This window comes from Bemisia tabaci, chromosome 9, assembly GCF_918797505.1.
Source record: "Bemisia tabaci chromosome 9, PGI_BMITA_v3".
In the NCBI taxonomy this organism is placed as follows: Eukaryota; Metazoa; Arthropoda; class Insecta; order Hemiptera; family Aleyrodidae; genus Bemisia; species Bemisia tabaci.
Window position 1 is genome coordinate 42,412,401 of NC_092801.1, and position 20,138 is coordinate 42,432,538.

The window sequence follows — 20,138 nt, forward strand, 5'->3', positions numbered from 1 at the left end:
AGAAATTCTTGGAAGTTCGAAGTTTCTGAGAAATAAACCTGACATATTTCTGACACAATTTAGCAACGTTTCCAAGATCCTTCAAAAACATGTTTCAGAAACAACTGGCAGATATTTCGTATTTTTAATCTGATAAGGTACAGCTATATGTTGAATCTATGTATGAAACGTGACGGAATGGTATTTGAAACGCCTTCAGATTTTCGTGTACGAATTTCCCTCATTGCTCTCCAGTTGAAATACTCGTATCACTCTCATTTAATTGATCCGCGGCGATCGTACGTCATAACCATTTATAAAATTAATTTAAACGCATAAGGGTAAGGAAATTTATTTCAGAAATGTGTCAGGAATATATCAGTTAAACAAAACAGTGCCTTGATTGTCATTAAAACCTGGTGAACACAAGTTGAAAACATTTCTCAGACCTTTCTAAAAATTTTCCTAGATCAAACTGAACCCACCAGAGAGCGTTGACGTTTCATTTTCCAATTTTACCAAATTTTGGTTTATTTTTTTGTCTCAAGGTTTACTTTTTGGCTATTTAATTATGCAGAGTTAAAAATAGTTTTAAATTCTTGGTATGCATCGCATTTATCTCCATAAGAGCTTATAAGTTATGGATTATCTAAAATATTGAAACCGTACATCATGCTTTGCGTATACTTTTCTAAAGTGAGGACGTCCTAATCCCTCTGATAGTTTAATACTGATGGAGTGAACCCATAGTTCCATACTCTCCTTAGGCATAGTCTGTAATCAGGCCGCCCAGGCACTTGATTTGATAGCTATAATGCCTCCACGACATTTGCTAAAACAGATGTCTGAAAATTTTTTTACGGTTAAGAAGTAGTGACATGCGGATGTATTCAACACAGAGTGGGCTCGTGTTTAACACTACATGGACTGTAGTGATTATACCGAAAATGTGTCATAAACATTTAGAAAATCAGAGGAAAATCTGAGTTAAAGGCTCATTGTTTTACAAATGTGTCAGAAATGTGTCAAAAATGCACTGCCAACGGAGACCTTTGCCCATTGTGTCATTGAAATATGTAAAAAATGAATTCGAAACATTTCGGTGACACAATCTGCAAATGTTTCACAGACACATAAAATGTGGTGACATGGGAATGTGTTGAACACAGAGTGGCTTCGTGTTTGACACTTCATTCGGGTTTTTAAAGTATCACGTGAAACATTTCAGAAATGAGGCTTGGTGTCATTGACACGTTTTAAAAACATCTCTAAGACTAGGTGTGCTATTACGGTACCCTCCTGGTACCAAAAATCAGCAAGATCGATCAAACAAGAGCCGAGATAGCATTTTAGGCCACATCCGCCATCTTGGATTTTTGAATTTTCAAAATTTGACCAGAAATTCGAGTTTCCCGTCGAAAAATACCCCCGGTACCAAAAATCAGCAAGATCGATCGAACAGGAGCCGAGATAGCATTTTAGGCCACATCCGCCATCTTGGATTTTCGAATTTTCAAAATTTGACCAGAAATTCGAGTTTCCCGTCGAAAAATACCCCCTGATACCAAAAATCAGCAAGATCCATCGAACAGGAGCCGAGATAGCATTTTAGGCCACATCCGCCATCTTGGATTTTTGAATTTTCAAAATTTGACCAGAAATTCGAGTTTCCCGTCGAAAAATACCCCCGGATACCAAAAATCAGCAAGATCCATCGAACAGGAGCCGAGATAGCATTTTAGGCCACATCCGCCATCTTGGATTTTTGAATTTTCAAAATTTGACCAGAAATTCGAGTTTCCCGTCGAAAAATACCCCGGATACCAAAAATCAGCAAGATCGGTCGAACAGGAGCCGAGAATGCCGAGAAAGCATTATGCCGTCCTGTCTATAGTTCCGAATTGCAAAATGGGAAATCCGAGTTTCGCATTACGCAATAGGGAACCATAGTATAGGTCCCAATTGCAAAATGAACTTCGCGTGATCCTGCGACGGCAAATTTTTGCGGGGTCGCTGAAGCGGGATAAAAATTGTTTTTGAGGATTTTCTTTTTCTCAATAGTAAGTAAATACCCTCCTGATACGGAATTCATCATAAAAAAAAAATCGAAAATTTGACCCTAGTTCCTTATTGCATAAAGCTGTCCATTTGCCGGCCAGTTTTCTTTGACGCCAATCAATGCGACGCGAGGTTGCTGATTTGGAAACTTGGCAGTTTCGAAAACGCCTTCAACTGTGGCGTGATTACCTCGCGCGTTCCGGAAAGTACGTATAGTTGTATCACTGCGCCTTAGCAATGCGATGGAAGATTGATATTAAATCAGCCTCCACGCTGCGGCCCTGTCAGTGTTCCTTTACCGCTGTTGCAGGTTTGACCGCGAGGACTTAAAGTGTTCAAGCTAGATCTTATTAAGCAATTCGACCAAATTTTAGAGTGATTAAAAAAAAAAGAACGCAGGAAGAAATTAACTAAATAATATGAGCTCAATTTAACAGTCAACTTAAAGGCATCGAAAAAAGTACTGCATTCTTTTTGGATTTTGAGGAACTGAATTTTTAGTACGTGTACTGAAGAAGGGCTGCAAACTGCTTAATATTTGCCGGCCAGTTTTGGTTGACGCCAATCAATGCGACGCGAGGTTGCTGATTTGGAAACTTGGCAGTTTCGAAAACGCCTTCAACTGTGGCGTGATACCTCGCGCGTTCCGGAAAGTACGTATAGTTGTATCACTGCGCCTTAGCAATGCGATGGAAGATTGATATTAAATCAGCCTCCACGCTGCGGCCCTGTCAGTGTTCCCTTACCGCTGTTGCAGGTTTGACCGCGAGGACTTAAAGTGTTCAAGCTAGATTCTTATTAAGCAATTCGACCAAATTTTAGAGTGATTAAAAATAAAGAAGCGCAGGAAGAAAGATGACTAAATAATATGAGCTCAATTTAAGAGTCAACTTAAAGGCATCGAAAAAATACTGCAATCTTTTTGGATTTTGAGGAACTGAATTTTTAGTACATGTATTGAAGAAGGGCTGCAAACGCGCTTAATATTTGCCGGCTAGTTTTGGTTGACGACGCGAGGTTGCTGATTTGGAAACTTGGCAGTTTCGAAAACGCCTTCAACTGTGGCGTGATACCTCGCGCGTTCCGGAAAGTACGTATAGTTGTATCACTGCGCCTTAGCAATGCGATTGAAGATTGATATTAAATCAGCCTCCACGCTGCGGGCCCTGTCAGTGTTCCTTTACCGCTATTGCAGTTTTGACCGCGAGGACTTACAGTGATCAAGCTAGGCTCTTATTAAGCAATTCGACCAATTTTTAGAGTGATTAAAAAAAAAGAAGCGCAGGAAGAAATATGACTAAATAATATGAACTCAATTTAACAGTCAACTGAAAGGCATCGAAAAAAAACTGCATTCTTTTTGGATTTTGAGGAACTGAATTTTTAGTACATGTACTGAAGAAGGGCTGCAAACGTGCTTAATATTTGCCGGCCAGTTTTCTTTGACGCCAATCAATGCGACGCGAGGTTGCTGATTTGGAAACTTGGCAGTTTCGAATACGCCTTCAACTGTGGCGTGATACCTCGCGCGTTCCGGAGAGTACGTATAGTTGTATCACTGCGCCTTAGCAATGCGATGAAGATTGATATTAAATCAGCCTCCACGCTGCGGCCCTGTCAGTGTTCCTTTACCGCTATTGCAGTTTTGACCGCGAGGACTTAAAGTGATCAAGCTAGGCTCTTATTAAGCAATTCAACCAATTTTTACAGTGATTAAAAAAAAAGAAGCGCAGGAAGAAATATGTCTAAATAATATGAACTCAATTTAACAGTCAACTGAAAGGCATCGAAAAAATACTGCAATCTTTTTGGATTTTGAGGAACTGAATTTTTTGTACATGCACTGAAGAAGGGCTGCAAACGTGCTTAATATTTGCCGGCCAGTTTTCTTTGACGTCAGTCAATGCGACGCGAGGTTGCTGATTTGGATACTTGGCAGTTTCGAAAACGCCTTCAACTGTTGCGTGATACCTCGCGCGTTCCGGAGAGTACGTATAGTTGTATCACTGCGCCTTAGCAATGCGATGGAAGATTGATATTAAATCAGCCTCCACGCTGCGGCCCTGTCAGTGTTTCCTTTACCGCTATTGCACTTTTGACCGCGAGGACTTTACAGTGATCAAGCTAGGCTCTTATTAAGCAATTCGACCAATTTTTAGAGTGATTAAAAAAAAAGAAGCGCAGGAAGAAATATGACTAAATAATATGAACTCAATTTAACAGTCAACTGAAAGGCATCGAAAAAATACTGCATTCTTTTTGATTTTGAGGAACTGAATTTTTAGTACATGTACTGAAGAAGGGCTGCAAACGTGCTTAATATTTGCCGGCCAGTTTTTGGTTGATGCCAATCAACGCGACGCGAGGTTGCTGATTTGGAAACTTGGCAGTTTCGAAAACGCCTTCAACTGTTGCGTGATACCTCGCGCGTTCCGGAGAGTACGTATAGTTGTATCACTGCGCCTTAGCAATGCGATGGAAGATTGAAATTAAATCAGCCTCCACGCTGCGGCCCTGTCAGTGTTCCTTTACCGCTGTTGCAGTTTTGACCGCGAGGACTTTAAAGTGTTCAAGCTAGGCTCTTATTAAGCAATTCGACCAAATTTTAGAGTGATTAAAAATAAAGAAGCGCAGGAAGAAATGATGACTAAATAATATGAACTCAATTTAACAGTCAACTTAAAGGCATCGAAAAAATACTGCAATCTTTTTGGATTTTTGAGGAACTGAATTTTTAGTACATGTACTGAAGAAGGGCTGCAAACGTGCTTAATATTTGCCGGCCAGTTTTGGTTGACGCCATCATGCGACGCAAGTTGCTGATTTGGAAACTTGTGCAGTTTCGAAAACGCCTTCAACTGTGGCGTGATACCTCGCGCGTTCCGGAGAGTACGTATAGTTGTATCACTGCGCCTTAGCAATGCGATGGAAGATTGATATTAAATCAGCCTCCACGCTGCGGCCCTGTCAGTGTTCCTTTACCGCTGTTGCAGTTTTGACCGCGAGGACTTAAAGTGATCAAGCTAGGCTCTTATTAAGCAATTCGACCAATTTTTAGAGTGATTAAAAATAAACAAGCGCAGGAAGAAATATGACTAAATAATATGAACTCAATTTAACAATCAACTTAAAGGCATCGAAAAAATACTGCATTCTTTTTGGATTTTGAGGAACTGAATTTTTAGTACATGTACTGAAGAAGGGCTGCAAACGTGCTTAATATTTGCCGGCCAGTTTTGGTTGACGCCATCATGCGACGCGAGGTTGCTGATTTGGAAACTTGGCAGTTTCGAAAACGCCTTCAACTGTGGCGTGATACCTCGCGCGTTCCGGAAAGTACGTATAGTTGTATCACTGCGCCTTAGCAATGCGATGGAAGATTGATATTAAATCAGCCTCCACGCTGCGGCCCTGTCAGTGTTCCTTTACCGCTGTTGCAGTTTTGACCGCGAGGACTTAAAGTGATCAAGCTAGGCTCTTATTAAGCAATTCGACCAATTTTTACAGTGATTAAAAAAAAAGAAGCGCAGGAAGAAATATGACTAAATAATATGAACTCAATTTAACAGTCAACTGAAAGGCATCGAAAAAATACTGCATTCTTTTTGGATTTTGAGGAACTGAATTTTTAGTACATGTACTGAAGAAGGGCTGCAAACGTGCTTAATATTTGCCGGCCAGTTTTGGTTGACGCCAATCAATGCGACGCGAGGTTGCTGATTTGGAAACTTGGCAGTTTCGAAAACGCCTTCAACTGTGGCGTGATACCTCACGCGTTCCGGAGAGTACGTATAGTTGTATCACTGCGCCTTAGCAATGCGATGGAAGATTGATATTAATCAGCCTCCACGCTGCGGCCCTGTCAGTGTTCCTTTACCGCTATTGCAGTTTTGACCGCGAGGACTTAAAGTGATCAAGCTAGGCTCTTATTAAGCAATTCGACCAATTTTTAGAGTGATTAAAAATAAAGAAGCGCAGGAAGAAATATGACTAAATAATATGAACTCAATTTAACAGTCAACTTAAAGGCATCGAAAAAATACTGCATTCTTTTGGATTTTGAGGAACTGAATTTATTAGTACATGTACTGAAGAAGGGCTGCAAACGTGCTTAATATTTGCCGGCCAGTTTTGGTTGACGCCAATCAATGCGACGCGAGGTTGCTGATTTGGAAACTTGGCAGTTTCGAAAACGCCTTCAACTGTGGCGTGATACCTCGCGCGTTCCGGAGAGTACGTATAGTTGTATCACTGCGCCTTAGCAATGCGATGGAAGATTGATATTAAATCAGCCTCCACGCTGCGGCCCTGTCAGTGATCCTTTACCGCTGTTGCAGTTTTGACCGCGAGGACTTAAAGTGTAACTTAAAGTTAAACTAAATAATAGGAACCCAAAATAACACTCAGTTTTCTCAATTTATACGATGAGAGCTAAATTACCATGATTGTAACTTGGTGGCACACTCAGAGGACACGCAATTTTAGAGGGCATAAGCTCATAAGTGAATCAGTTTAGCTCTGACAGGGTATCTACTGAAACTGACCTGCAAAAATTAAGTAATCTAACAGTACTTTTTAAGCATCTTTGCAAAGGAATCAGTACATAAGATGAAAAATAATTCAGTACTTTTTCGGTGCCTTTAAGTTTATTGTTAAATTGAGTTTCTAACATTTAGTTATATTTCTTTCCGTGCGTGTTTATTTTTAATTCTTCTAAAAAAATTTTCGAATTGCTTAATGCAAACCTAGCTTAAACACTAGTAGTCTTTGCGGTCAAATGTGCAACAGCGGTAAAGGAAAACTGACAGGGCCGCAGCGTGGAGGCTGATTAATATCAATCTTCCATCGCATTGCTAAGGCGCAGTGATACAACTATACGTACTCTCCGGAACGCGTGAGGTATCACGCCACATTTGAAGGCGTTTTCGAAACTGCCAACTTTCCAAATCAGCAACCTTGCGTCGCATTGATTGGCGTCAACCAAATCTGGTCGGCAAATATTAAGCACGTTTGCAGCCCTTCTTCAGTACATGCACTAAAAATTTAGCTCCTTAAAATCCAAAAAGAATGCAGTATTTTTTCTATGCTTTTATGTTGATTGTTAATTCGGGTTCCTTTTTTTATTTTTATTTCTTACCGCGCTTGTTTATTTGTAATTATTTTTATAAATCTATTATTTGCTTTATACGAACCTAGCTTGAACGCACTTTAATAAATTCATTGCCTTTAAAGCAGAAAAAATTCAGTACTTTTTCGGTGCCATCTACGTAGTATGAATGAAGTATTTTACGTGAAGAATCAGCAAAAAGTGTCTTGTATGTGAATATTTAGCTTGAAAAAAAATCCTCATAATCAGCCCATTTTCAAAAAAAAATGGGCTTGGAATTCACGTATAAATTTGGGAGACGAAAATTTGACCAATGTTCAGTAAATGTTCAACAAATGAAATCTAGTAGCATCAAGAATTATGAGTGGAGCAAAGGTTTTCAAAAATAGTTTTTTTTTCAACAATTTATTGAGGAGCCTACTGTCAACTATAGACACATTTTCCGTTTGAGGGTTGATTATTATTGGGACATGTACGATAAAGATTAGGAATTTTTTCGGGAATTGAAGGTAGAAGGTAGAAGTAGAAGACCAACACCGACTTCAGGCGTAGATACCCCTGTAGTCGGCTTCCTACTCCTAAACGGCTGGATCCTGGATAATATTCATGTGGGTAGCGGGGACTGATTCGGACTCCTAGTCTTGCACAAACTCCACTCAGGATTATCTTTTCGGGTTACCAATCTGCACAATAGTAAAATATCGACGCGGTGAAACTACCGGACCACGTATTTCGTTTACAGTGATTTAAAATCTTCCTTTCATTTTATTCTTTTGTAAGAAGACAATTGACAAACCAACATTCTGCCTTGGAATTTTCGCAGAGTTTTCTTTGCTAAGAGAATAAAAACTACGGAAGTTTTAAAGAATCGACGATGAGTGGTTTTCCATTTGAAAATTAAAGTATGACAGGCAGTCTGCATCGTCGCAAACCGAGAAACGTGGTCCCGTATGTTCACCGTCGATATGTATATATCTCAGTTAAAACCCATTGACTCACTTGATCAACCGGTGGAGGATGAAGTTGACTGTCAATCCAGTGGGTATATCTTTTTTTGGTGCAGTAATGACTTTTTTTGATATGGTGCATATTAGCGCCCCATTAATTAGACATCGGTGAGGCATCATTTACTAATGAAGTGTGTTTTAAACAAAGTGGTTATAATGTTACAAAGTATTATGCTTTTTTATTCAAAAATTTTGTTTGAGAATCTACAAAGAATTTAGCAGAATTTGTCTGTGTTCAAGAATGATGTAAATGAAATAGCGCTACTCTTTACTCAATAAGTTCATTTTTAAACTTCATATTGTATGATGATCGGAAAAGCAACGTGCGATACGTCAACATCTAACTAACGGCGATGTATTAGAAATTGCACCTCACCGAATTGAAGGCACTAGAAAACAATCGACGTAGATAGCTCTAAATGGAACCTCAACTTATACAAGTTACATACTCATTCCCTTTCTTTTTTCCTTTCTTTTGAGTGCAATCAATAGCATTTATTCCTTTTGCATGAATGATGTTTGTTCCTTATAATTTGCTTTTAAATGTATTATTCTTGGTCTCGTTGAATTTTGCATGAAAAAAATAAAATATGAGAAAAAAATAATTATTTAATGAAATATGATTGAAATCAAATGAACTTACGTACACAGATTAGTTCTTACTCTTTCTCAAATCGAAAATTACAGTAGGTATCATTTGATAGTCAACACCAAGCCATACATGTTTCTTAAAAAAACCTTGAAATCTAAAATTATTTGTCCTTTAATGCTATCCTCAAGGGGAAGTCAAGATAAATAATTTTCAACACGAGGAAATGAAGCTCATTAAATTTATTTAACATTTTAGAGCGATCGAATAAATTATTTAAATAATATTTTGTACATAAACTTACAGTAGTTTTTAAAATGAATGTTTTTCAGGCAAAACAATCTAAGAGATCTTTACAATCTAAAAATATTTACAAAAGCTTTTCGAAACGAAATTGTTTGGGAGGTCCGATTGTGATCATTTTTTAATATTTAAGTTTTATGTCCAAGGAACAATATAAAAATTAATCAAATCAAAAAGGAACTAAGTGCATTGGATATCCGCGCTTCGTAGCTCTTTTTCATTTAGTTAATTTAAGCAAAGGTCCTTTCAGCACAAATACGTCTTATTTCACACATATTATTAGGAAACAACAGATTTCACAGATCTGAGTTGATCTGCTCGACAGGCTGGTAAGCGTACTGTTGGTACTGCTGATATGGCTGGTACTGGGGTTGCTGTTGCTGCAGCTGTTGGTAGTACTGCTGCTTGTAGTAGTCGGAAATAGGGGTGAAGTATTCGAGAGCGCTCCTCATTAGTGACGTCACGGTTTGGGCGCTCGAGTGGTAGTACTTGTACTTGCCGGAGCCATATTTGTTCCAAAATTCTGGTCGCAGTTCACCGTTCCAGTCTGAAAAATTCAATAACAGAATTAAAAGATTTTTTTAAGGAATTCACTTAAAGAGAGAGAGAGAGAGAAAAAAAAATTAAGTTAAAAAATGCTTCATTATCTAAAGAAATTTGTTTTTTAAGTAAAAAAAAATTCAAAAAGAAATGGACGTAGTTCTACCAAACAGACCTATGTGCAAGTGAGAAATGTGGGGTGTGCTCGTGGAAGGTGCATAAGAAGCAATGTAAAAGTGGGTGTGGTTCCTTTTGAAGAATTGGAAAAGCGGGATGTTGCATTCTATCAAAGAGACCTATGTGCAACTGAATGCGGAACTCATGAGCCGCGGGCATGGCAAGAGAGCGTTGTGGACAGGGCTCACGAGTTAAAGCGCCCCGACGACCATCTCCCCGTCGTTAGAGTGCGCACTATCATTGCCGCTGACGTCACTGGCGCACAATTATTCCCATTCACTCTTACGCAAAGAGAACTAACGAGCACACCCCACATTTCTCACCTCCACATAGGTCTCTTTGGTAGAAATACGTCCAAATATGAAAAAAAAATCGCGAAAAAATCTAGAAATTGTGAATCAATCTGTCAACTATCGAATCTTTCTCCCAAGCGCTGAGGACCCATCTACTTCTGTTTTTTGGTTTCTTCTATAGTTTGACTATGTTTTGCAATAGGGAACTATACTATTTCTAGCTCATACTTAAGAACACGTGTCTGCAAAAGGAAGCTACTGGCATATACGTTGTTTCGCCAAGGAGCTAGAAATAGTAGTTTCTTATTGTAAAACGACCAGTGGCGTGGCGTGAATTGCGATATATCGGTTGTTATGCCATTTGAACCTATTGTAAAGAATCGATTATTAAGGTGTTCGCTGCGAACACCCTGTTTATCGATCCTTTTCCATAGGTTTAAATGGCATAGCAATCGATATATCGCTATTCACGCCACGCCACTGAAAACGACGTACATTTTTAGACCATCTATGACATCTTTTATCTGTGTAGGGAAACTAGGGAACATATATCAATGGCTAAAGTGCGGAGCCACGTATATCCATTGCAATATTACACAATTTCAGCTTCTATTTATTTTATTTTTATTTATTGCCATTTCAACAAACAAGGCAGCTTCATTGCTCAAAATGTATGCAGAATATTAAGTTTCGAGGGATCACATATTGAATCTATTAATTATACTTTGGATCGGTGTTAAGACCAAATAGATTCAGGTATAAAAAAGTGGTTTATGTTGATTGTTGTTTGCCTGTTTGTACTACTGATGACAGGCCCTAGGGCCAAAATGCACCTAGAAATGTAATAAGCCATTTGTTACACTTGGATTGCATTTTGCAAACAGGAACCAGGAGCATATTGCAATGTTGCCAAGATTGTGCAGCTTCTCTTGTCTTGGAAGAAGACGTCGATCTAAAAACAGTTTCTATTTTAATCGCTGAAAACTGTAAATTTAGGACAAAAATCATCATGTAAATTTCATATTTTTTCAGGATTTCAATAATTATATTGCAATGGATGAAGTTGTACAATCTTACCGACATTGCATTGCTTCTGGTTCCTTTTTGCAAAATGCAATCCATCTGTATCTACTTGGTCTTGGAGAATTTGCACGCAATTTTTTTATTGCTTCATCTGAAAGTGCCTAATGAGCTGAGTTCGCAATATTTTTCATAATTTTTTTCTGACACGGGAAGTTGGAGAAAAATTGATTTAAAAGTGAGAAAATGTGCCGCCTTGTGACGTCATCTGGCGGCATTTCCCATTTAAACACATGTATTTTAGCAGAATCGGTTATTTTGTCATATCTCCTCTAATAATTGCTCGATTTATGAATCAAGGGTATCTTCGTGTTCAGTTCACTCAGAGGATTCCACTTAAACAGGAAATTCATCAAATTTCAGACCCTTGCAAATTCTCCAAAAATCAAGGAAGTTTTCAAGAAATTACGTTAACTAATTCTCCATAGAAAAAATGAAGTATGATAGGAAGTTGGCAACGTCGCAAACGGAGGTAGCGTCACCTTCCGGCCAAAGTATCACAAGCACCATGCAACGTTTCAAAATTTCTACCACCATTTTATTTTTTCACAGAGAAATTGTCGGTTGAATCTGTTTGAATATTCCACTGAATTTTATCGGCAGCATGAAGAAAATCAGTGAAAGTTTCGGACCGATTTGTCGAACAATAACTTGGTAAGAAAATAAAGAAGTGGCGGAAATTTTGAAACGTCGCATGGCGCTTGTGATACTTTGGCCGGAAGGTGACGATATGGACTACATTTTGCAATTCGGAACTATACATTCTAGCCCGGTTTAAAAACGACGTATGTGCCATTAGTTTCCCTATGCATATAAGAGTTTTTCCAAAAGAATCAGAATTTATAGTTCCAAATTGCAAAATGCAGTTCATATGTGATTTGGCCATCGATATGCTGATCCTAAAATGAGAGTAAAATGTATTCCGGTCGTATTGCAATACTTATTTCGTAAAGACGGCATTGGTGTGTTCTTACCAAGGAACAAGATACGTGGGACGTATCCACCATCGGGGACGAGTCTTTTGGCGTCTTGGGCGTCCGATTCATCATCCAGGTTGACCATGACAAAGTATTGGCTCAGATCAAAGTACTCCCGAGAGTTCACTAACTCCGGCTTCAATTCTGCAAGAAAAAAGCATTGTGAAAATAGTGTTGGCGCTACGATTTTACGTGTACTACAAATGGCTGCGTTTAGCAGAAACACTGAGGCCTTGTCTCCACGGGACGTTTTCATGGGATTTTTCCCAAGTTCGAATCGCAGGAATGAAACTTCTGGGATTTTTCCCAGTTACCGTCTCCATGGGACGGGGCTCATTCAGTCCTGCGACTGATTTTGCGCGGGAAGATAAATTAGTTAGAGTCGAGTATTTAACCGGGATTAAAATAATAATTGCAATCAATTGACAATTAGACACATTTTTTAACTAAACAAACATGAACAATGTTGTAATGAATAAAATATCGCACAATTCGTTTTCACTTCTTCTTCTTCTCTCAGTGGATCCTAGGGGTACAAGTACCATACTTGGTACTGGGAAAAATATTGATTAACTCAATATTTTTCCCAACTTCGTAAGTGGGATTTTTCCCAGGGACAAATCTCGCGAAACGGCTCGTGGAGACAAGGCCTATGAAAAAAGTCCTTCGGATCCAGAGTCCAGCGGATTGTTGAAACTGATGGACAAAGCGATAGACAAAGAGGACATAATGAGTACGGAGCGATCCTTTTGATTGATTTGAGTAGTTCTCATAGACTAAGGGAATTAACGATGGACTAACAAAAGGGTCTCTCGTGGGTTGCCGTTAGTTTGTTCGTTACCTACCTCCTTTGTCCATTGCAACCACTCGCTTCCCACCAATAGGATCCCTCCATATTTTTTTGTCTTCTTTGTCTATGGCTTTGTATATCACTTTCAATAGAATTCAATTCATTTCAATAGAAGTTCAATTTTTGAAATTGATAGACAAAGCGATAGATAAAGAAGACATAGGGAGTATAAAGCAATCCTATTGGTTGAAATGGGTGATTCTTACAGACTAAGGGAGTAAACGATGGACTAACTATAGGGTCCCTCGTGGGTCCCCGTTAATTAGTCTATTACCTACCTCCTAAATTCATTGCAACCACCCACTTTCACCCATAGGATCCCTCCACATCCGTGTTGTCTCCTTTGTCTATGGCTTTGTCTATCAATTTCAACAATCAGCCCGCTGGACCTCTTTTCGTACAGATTTGATAGAAACTTAAATTTTAACGGAAATTTCGCGAAAATTTTTCCTGAGCGTATATAGGCCGCAGTGGTGATGCGTGAATTCGATCGATACCTCCCCATTTGAAGCTATGGTAAAGAATTGATCATTAAGGTGTTCGTTGCGGATACTCTGTTTATCCTTTTCCAGAGGTGCGTGAATGGCACATTAATCGATGTATCACATAGCACGCCACGCACCCGGTAGGCTGTAACGGATACGTCCAACTTGCAGATCGGACAAACTTTTTAATAATAGGCAATGCTTGAAAATGCATATCCATTCTAATTACAGTAGATATCGAACATAACGACATCTGGTATATCGACCTTTCGGACATAACGTCGCAATTTTACCGGTCCCGCTGTTTATAACCATTGTATTTACGTGTTGTTTATGACGACACCGCATATAGCGACATATCGGCCATAGTGACAAACTTTCCTCGAAATTTCAGCTTAGGCTATCGACTACAACGACCGGAGCATTCTGCCGTGTTAAGGAAAAACTTAAGTCTTAAGTCTTAAACTTAAGTCTTCAGATGTTGCCAGAGTCCCCTCAATAAAAACCAAATTCACTGGAATTTTTTGAATGTTTTGCTTCAAATTTTTCAGACGATTTTGTTCGTAATTTGATCTAAAATACCTGAAAATTAAAAAAAAAAAAAAAAAAAAAAAAAAAAAAAAAAAATATGAGTAACACTCCTTAAAAATGCACGATTAATCTGGGGAAATTTGGCAACTATCGAATGTTTATACAGCGTTTTCCCTTAGCACGGTAGAAATGGCCCAACGAGGCGATACTCTCAGTTTAAGACTATCCATACATATGTAAATCAAGAGAATTTCAATCAATTAAATCTAAATTTTCGTTTATACTCCTATTTTCAAAATTATCTGTAAAGACATTAATAGCCTGAGTCGCTGAATGTCTTAAAATTATAATAACTAACTAACTCAATGTGCGCGAAAACTCCACCTTAGCAACAAGTGATTTTGATTGTTTTATTTTTAATTTTTCACCTTGTGATGGGGTTTTGGCCTTCGTGTATCAGCACAAACCACCAAGCAAAATGAGAACTGCTCGACCCCGCTCGTTTGAATGAAAGTGCCAAACACAGTGCGTTCGGCGTGAAAGGCATATTAGCGCCTACAAGACCGTGTGAATACTTCACGTATTCCGTCAAACACAATGTGGTCCACTCCGTCGGCTTGAAACGTATTTTAGCGCCTACATGACTGCAAGGATACTTCACGCATTGCGCAAAACAGCACGATCGGTGTGAAACGCATATTAGCACCTTTAAGGCTGTGCGCGTGCTTTACGCTTTGCGCCTACACCAATGTGAGAATTTTATCGTTGAATATTCGTAATTTATCGGTGTCAGACCTACCACCCGCAGTGTGCACAGTTTCTGACCAGTGTACACCGCGTGTGACAAACACCAGTGTACACACAAATGAAATAAAATAAAATACATTTTTTTTTAAAAAAAAAAAAAAAAAATGAAAATGTAGTGTTAAAAATAATGGTGTTTCTTCTCTTGCGAATAAGGAAACCTCGTCCTGGTGCCAGCAGAGCTTTACTCTTTGCTATTAAATTTGAGGTGAATGCGTAAAATCTAACTATCAGTTACGAATAACGACGGGAAGTGCTGGTCCCTTCAAGATCGTTATATTCGATTTGCACTGTATCTTTATTTGGGTTGTATTCAGTGGCGTGGCGTGAATTGCGATACATCGATTGACCTACCATTTAAACCTATGAAAAAAGATCGATTATCAGGGTGTTCGCAGCGAACACCTTAGTAATCGATTCTTTACCATAGCTTCAAATGGCGAGATATCGATAATCGATTATTCACGCCACGCCACTGGTTGTATTTAGCAAAAAGGAACAAGCGCGATACGGTTTTCAAAATCGTGCAACTTCTTATTTACTTTCATAAATACTTAATATCTATTCAGTGTTAAAATTTACAAGATTAGTTCCTTTAAAATTAACCATTTTTTTGGTGGGAAGCAAAAACTACATTTGCTATTCATGGGAGATTTTTCAGATAATTATGAAGAAACACCATTTTCGCCGGTTCCTTTTTGCTAAATACCTACGGTCCGTTTATAATTAGATTTGTTCTAACGATCGTGAAAATAATGTCAACGCAGTACTCACTCTTGCAGGCAGGACACCACGACCTGTGAACGATGACCATGATCGGTCTCATGTCTGACTGCGCTGCCAGTATTCCTTCCTCCAGAGAGTTGTACCATTTTATATTCGGCCCGAATCCTGAGAAATGCGAACATGGTGCTTATTAACTTTGGTTCACAATTTTTATCATATCACTTTTTTTCCTTTCTTGCTCTCTGCGGCAAAGGTAGATTCAGTCACCCCGAAGTGGCAAGGCGGGCTGATTCAGGAAAAAGTCCTAGGATCCGTTTATAACTGAATCGGTGATGCTAAAACCTGAAATGGCCATTTCCTCTTAACATAGATACACATTTTTACGAAGCAGCCTGAGGTAATGGCAACAGGAGGAAACAAGGCGGGTAAAAGGGAAACAAGGCTAAAATACAACACTAAATACCCATGGTTCTTTTTCTCGGATCTCGGCCGCAATAACATGTAGGTCCCAAGTTTTTTCTTAGATATTTTTTAACTAATGATTTATTTTCCGACTGAAAATGACTCAATTTTGAGTCAAAAAGTCTCGGGCTTTTAATGTTTTATTTTAGGCTTGTTTCCCGCTTTCCCCCTGGTATATCTCCTGTTTCCTCTTAACTCCTGAGTTCCATACTAATACCCGCATTCTGAGGTCGGTCAGATAATGAGCATGTTTGATACTTGCATCGTTAGTTCGCCGATCGGGTCGGAACCAAGTAAGCTCGCTTGGAATTGACCCGCTGAGTGCGATTTTCGAGTCCGAAAAGCTCCGCGAGTCCCTCGCTTAGAGCTATCCGCTGAAAACGCTCCGGAGAAAGAGTCAAAAAGTGGTCAGAAATGCTCGTTTTTGACCAGTTTTTGACTGTTTCTCGGCTCAGGGAGCTTCGCCGAGAGTCGGGACCGTGCGGAATCGATTCTACTCCTCCAACTACTTAGGATGCGACTGAAATCTCGAAATTTTCTTCTCTATCCCAAATCGAGAAAAATCGACAGGGGTTACATGGACTAAATTATTAGCGTCAAAATCAAAAGTTCGCCGATCGGGTCGGAACCAAGTAAGCTCGCTTGGAATTGACCCTTGACCGATTTCTGTATCGAATGTGAGGTTTTTTTCCAAACACTATTCTGCTATCATTTCTCTTAATTTTGCCGATTTTTGGGTTTAGAATGATTCCTTAGACTCCTGCGCAGGGGCTATCGTCCTATTTTTTGCTGAAAATTCAAAATCTGCCGAGATTTTTTATCTAAAAGATAAAAAAAAAAACGACAAAATTGTATCCAAAAATGGTTTGCAGGGGGCAAGTCTATGGCACGTGTACACGTAAAATTGCGAAAAATCAAAATCTTGACTGATCCTTTTTTCGAAATACGCGATTTGAGATTTTCATAGTAAATGCAACATTTCCACTGATTTTGATCCGATTTTTTATTCATTTGTACATTGAATCGGTGTTGATCGGTTAACGTTTTCATTTTTCGTTCGATTCATGTCGATCATACATACCCTCTCGTCACACGCACACTTCCTTTCAAACCCTTTTTTTTTAACTGAAAAATTCGTCTTCAGCTGCGTCTGCGGCAATTGTTGTTACGAATATGTTGTGCGTGCTGGTTTCAGGTCATTACATACACGAAACTCTGAAGGCGTTTCATGTGCGAGAGCAATTCGCCTTCAGCTGCGTCTGCAGCAATTGTTGTTACGAATATGTTGTGCGTGCTGGTTTCAGGTCATTACATACTCGACTCTCTGAAGGCGTTTTATGTGCGCAAGTGGCGTACCCTGTTGGAGAACTGGCGAATTGCTCTCGCACACAAAACGCCTTCAAAGAGTCGAGTATGTAACTACCTGAAACCAGCACGCACCGCATACTCGTAACAACAATTGCCGCAGACGCAGCAGAAGGCGAATTTTTCGGTTAAAAAAAAGAGTATGAAAGGAAGTGTGCGTGTAAAGAGAGGGCATGTATTCGATCGACTTGATTCGAACAAAAAATAAAAACGTGAACCGATCAACACCGATTCAATGTACAAATAAATAAAAAGTGGATCAAGATCAGTAGAAAAGTTGCATTTACTATGAAAATTTCAAAGCGCGTATTTCGAAAATAGCACCTGCCAAAGCCCGTTTTCCTTCCATTTAAATCCATTAAAAACGACCAATCCTAAGTAAAGCAGCCTGTTTTGACAAAATATCGATTATTTTACGCACATTGAAATGAGCGAAACGCAGTGTTACCAACTTTAAAGGAGCGTCACTGATCAGGGTTCGATCAGAGTTGAGTCATGCGAACAGATTTTTATTTTACGCAGAGGACGGTTATTGGCCAAATAAGGGACTTTTTATCAATTCCCCCCCCCCCCCTCTTTTTTAGTTCCTGCTTTATTTTAATTATTCTATGTGCTATATGGAAGGAGGAGAGAAAAATTCCCCAGCCCTCCTTTTTATTAAATTGCCTTAAGTTCTACTACGATGATCAAAATTGAAGCTTGTAATGGAGCAATTTCTCGAAATCTGCCCGATTATGTCACGAGATTTTAAACGTCCATTCACATCATACAATTAGCACTCCGAGATAGAGGTACGGCTCGCCAATTGGGAAGTTTAAAAAAGCAAAATAAATGGTTGAATGGCTATTATAATCTCTAGAAATTCTAGAAATTTTGAAATCAAGAGCTAATTTCTATGTCTGAATAAATAAAAGTGATATTAATATGCGTAAAAGTGTGTTAATAGCAAAAAGTTGATTTAGCAATCGCTTGATTCGGGTATATTCATTGAAATTATGGAAGTCATCGTTGATGTCTTCACATTATAATCTCATTTCTTTGGGGTGCCTCCCCCCCCCCCCCCCCCCCCCCCCCCACCAAACCAAAACCAAAACCACATCACGATCCCTTCACAAAGTTTTTGAGACAATAAAATAGTGAGTTTGACTGTAAAACTTGATGATTAATTTTAAAGCACTGATACCTAAAAAAGCTTACCTCCATCGATGCTTTCTCTTGCTGCATCCTGTAAAGTGATAAGAGCACTAACTAAAGCTAAAGCAAATAAATACTTAGTATACATGACTGTTGCTTATTTTTGCCTTAATGTAACCAGAGGAACTAATAACCAGTGCAGATCATTAAAAATAAGCGCGTACCGCGGTTCGAAATTCAAATGAACTGAAAATGATTCTCACTATGTGTGGGTGACGCACTGCAACTCAGCAGACGGAAAACTGGCTAAGAGCAGTCATGAGAAAATGAAAATTCTTACTGAGAAAGCAACACAAAACTAAACTAACCTCATTCTGAAAATTGCACGGTGGCGTTTAAATTGTTGACAGTTCGAGTTTCTAATCGGCCTCTTCCTCCGATAATTCTTCGCAAAACGTAAACAAAATTGAGGAATCGTCCGAAATTTTGCATTGTTCCACGGCATTTTGTCATCTTTTCAATTATCTCACATCCGCGCCCGAATTTCTAGTCAATTCATTATTGCAATTGCTTAATTTCTTTGCCCCTGCGTTGGAGCATGCGATAAAATAAGGCCCACTATCAGACTGAAATATTTCCAGCAGCGAGAATATTTTCGCATTTCCTTGGTTTACTATTTTCCTTTGTAATTCTCTCGTTACAAAGCGATTAAACTGACGAAACGTGGTGATTTGAAACTTGCCGTTGCTAGACTACACTGCAAAAATGGAAACTGCGATGAAACGAGAAACTGGCATAACTGACACTCTTTGTGCAGTCAATTAAATTCTCACGTCCTCAACGAATATTGCTAATGAAGTAGATCATACAATAAAAAAGTATTCATTTTTATATCCTGCATGATTGTCAAATTTCCCAGCACAGTGGCAGGGTTCACAATGACTGTACACTAGCTGTTCCGGCAGTGAAACGTAAGAAAACAAGAATGAGCGAGATGTATTTTTTCCAAATACCATTGAGTTCAGTGGTTTTTACTCCTGTTAAACCACTAAAAAAAACCACTCACCAAACACCATCTACTAAAGAAAAAACTAAAAAAAAAATTCCACCACGAAAAAAAACCTCTAAAAAAAAAAATAACCTTTAATTTGCCACCAAGTAGTATTTTTTCTTGTATCGAGAATTTTCTGCATAATATAAACGCTACATTTTTGCTTAACTCAATATTTTTTTTTTTTTTTTTTTTTTTTTTTTATCAAGAGAAATTTAGCTTAAATCAAGAAAAAATAAATTCTTGGCGGCAAATTCAAGAATCATCATGCTTGGGCCATGAGCCAGGCACTTTTTTTCAGTGGCAATATGATAAAATTTTCAATTACAAGGACTTACTCTAAACCTTTCTCCTACTCAAAGCTTCTTTTCGATGGCTCGTTCCCCCCTTTTCATATGTAACTTAAAATGTAACCTCCTCTGTATGGAAGGTACTCAACTTCACTCTAATTCAACGTTTCAAGAGTTCCACTCGAAAATTTTATTATTAGATTAGAAACTGTTCAACATTTATAACTGAAAATTTCTCCGCTATTTTTTTCTCTGATACATACGTAATTGCCACTTTCTCAATCCTCTCTGGCGCTCTGCGACATGACGCCTAAGCCTCATTCTCTCATC

The 20,138-nt window shown here is 38.8% G+C and overlaps 1 protein-coding gene across 1 annotated transcript; it reads right to left on the reverse strand.

Moving 5' to 3' along the window:
- Positions 1 to 8,967: 8,967 nt before the first annotated feature.
- Positions 8,968 to 18,820, reverse strand: LOC109041552 (thioredoxin domain-containing protein 12). Its single transcript, XM_019057936.2, has 4 exons — positions 18,531 to 18,820; positions 15,555 to 15,671; positions 12,108 to 12,254; positions 8,968 to 9,590 (listed from the first exon to the last, which is right to left on the reverse strand). The coding sequence occupies exons 1-4, from the start codon at positions 18,613 to 18,615 to the stop codon at positions 9,340 to 9,342; spliced, it is 600 nt and encodes a 199-aa protein (XP_018913481.2). The 5' UTR covers positions 18,616 to 18,820; the 3' UTR covers positions 8,968 to 9,339.
- Positions 18,821 to 20,138: the final 1,318 nt, after the last annotated feature.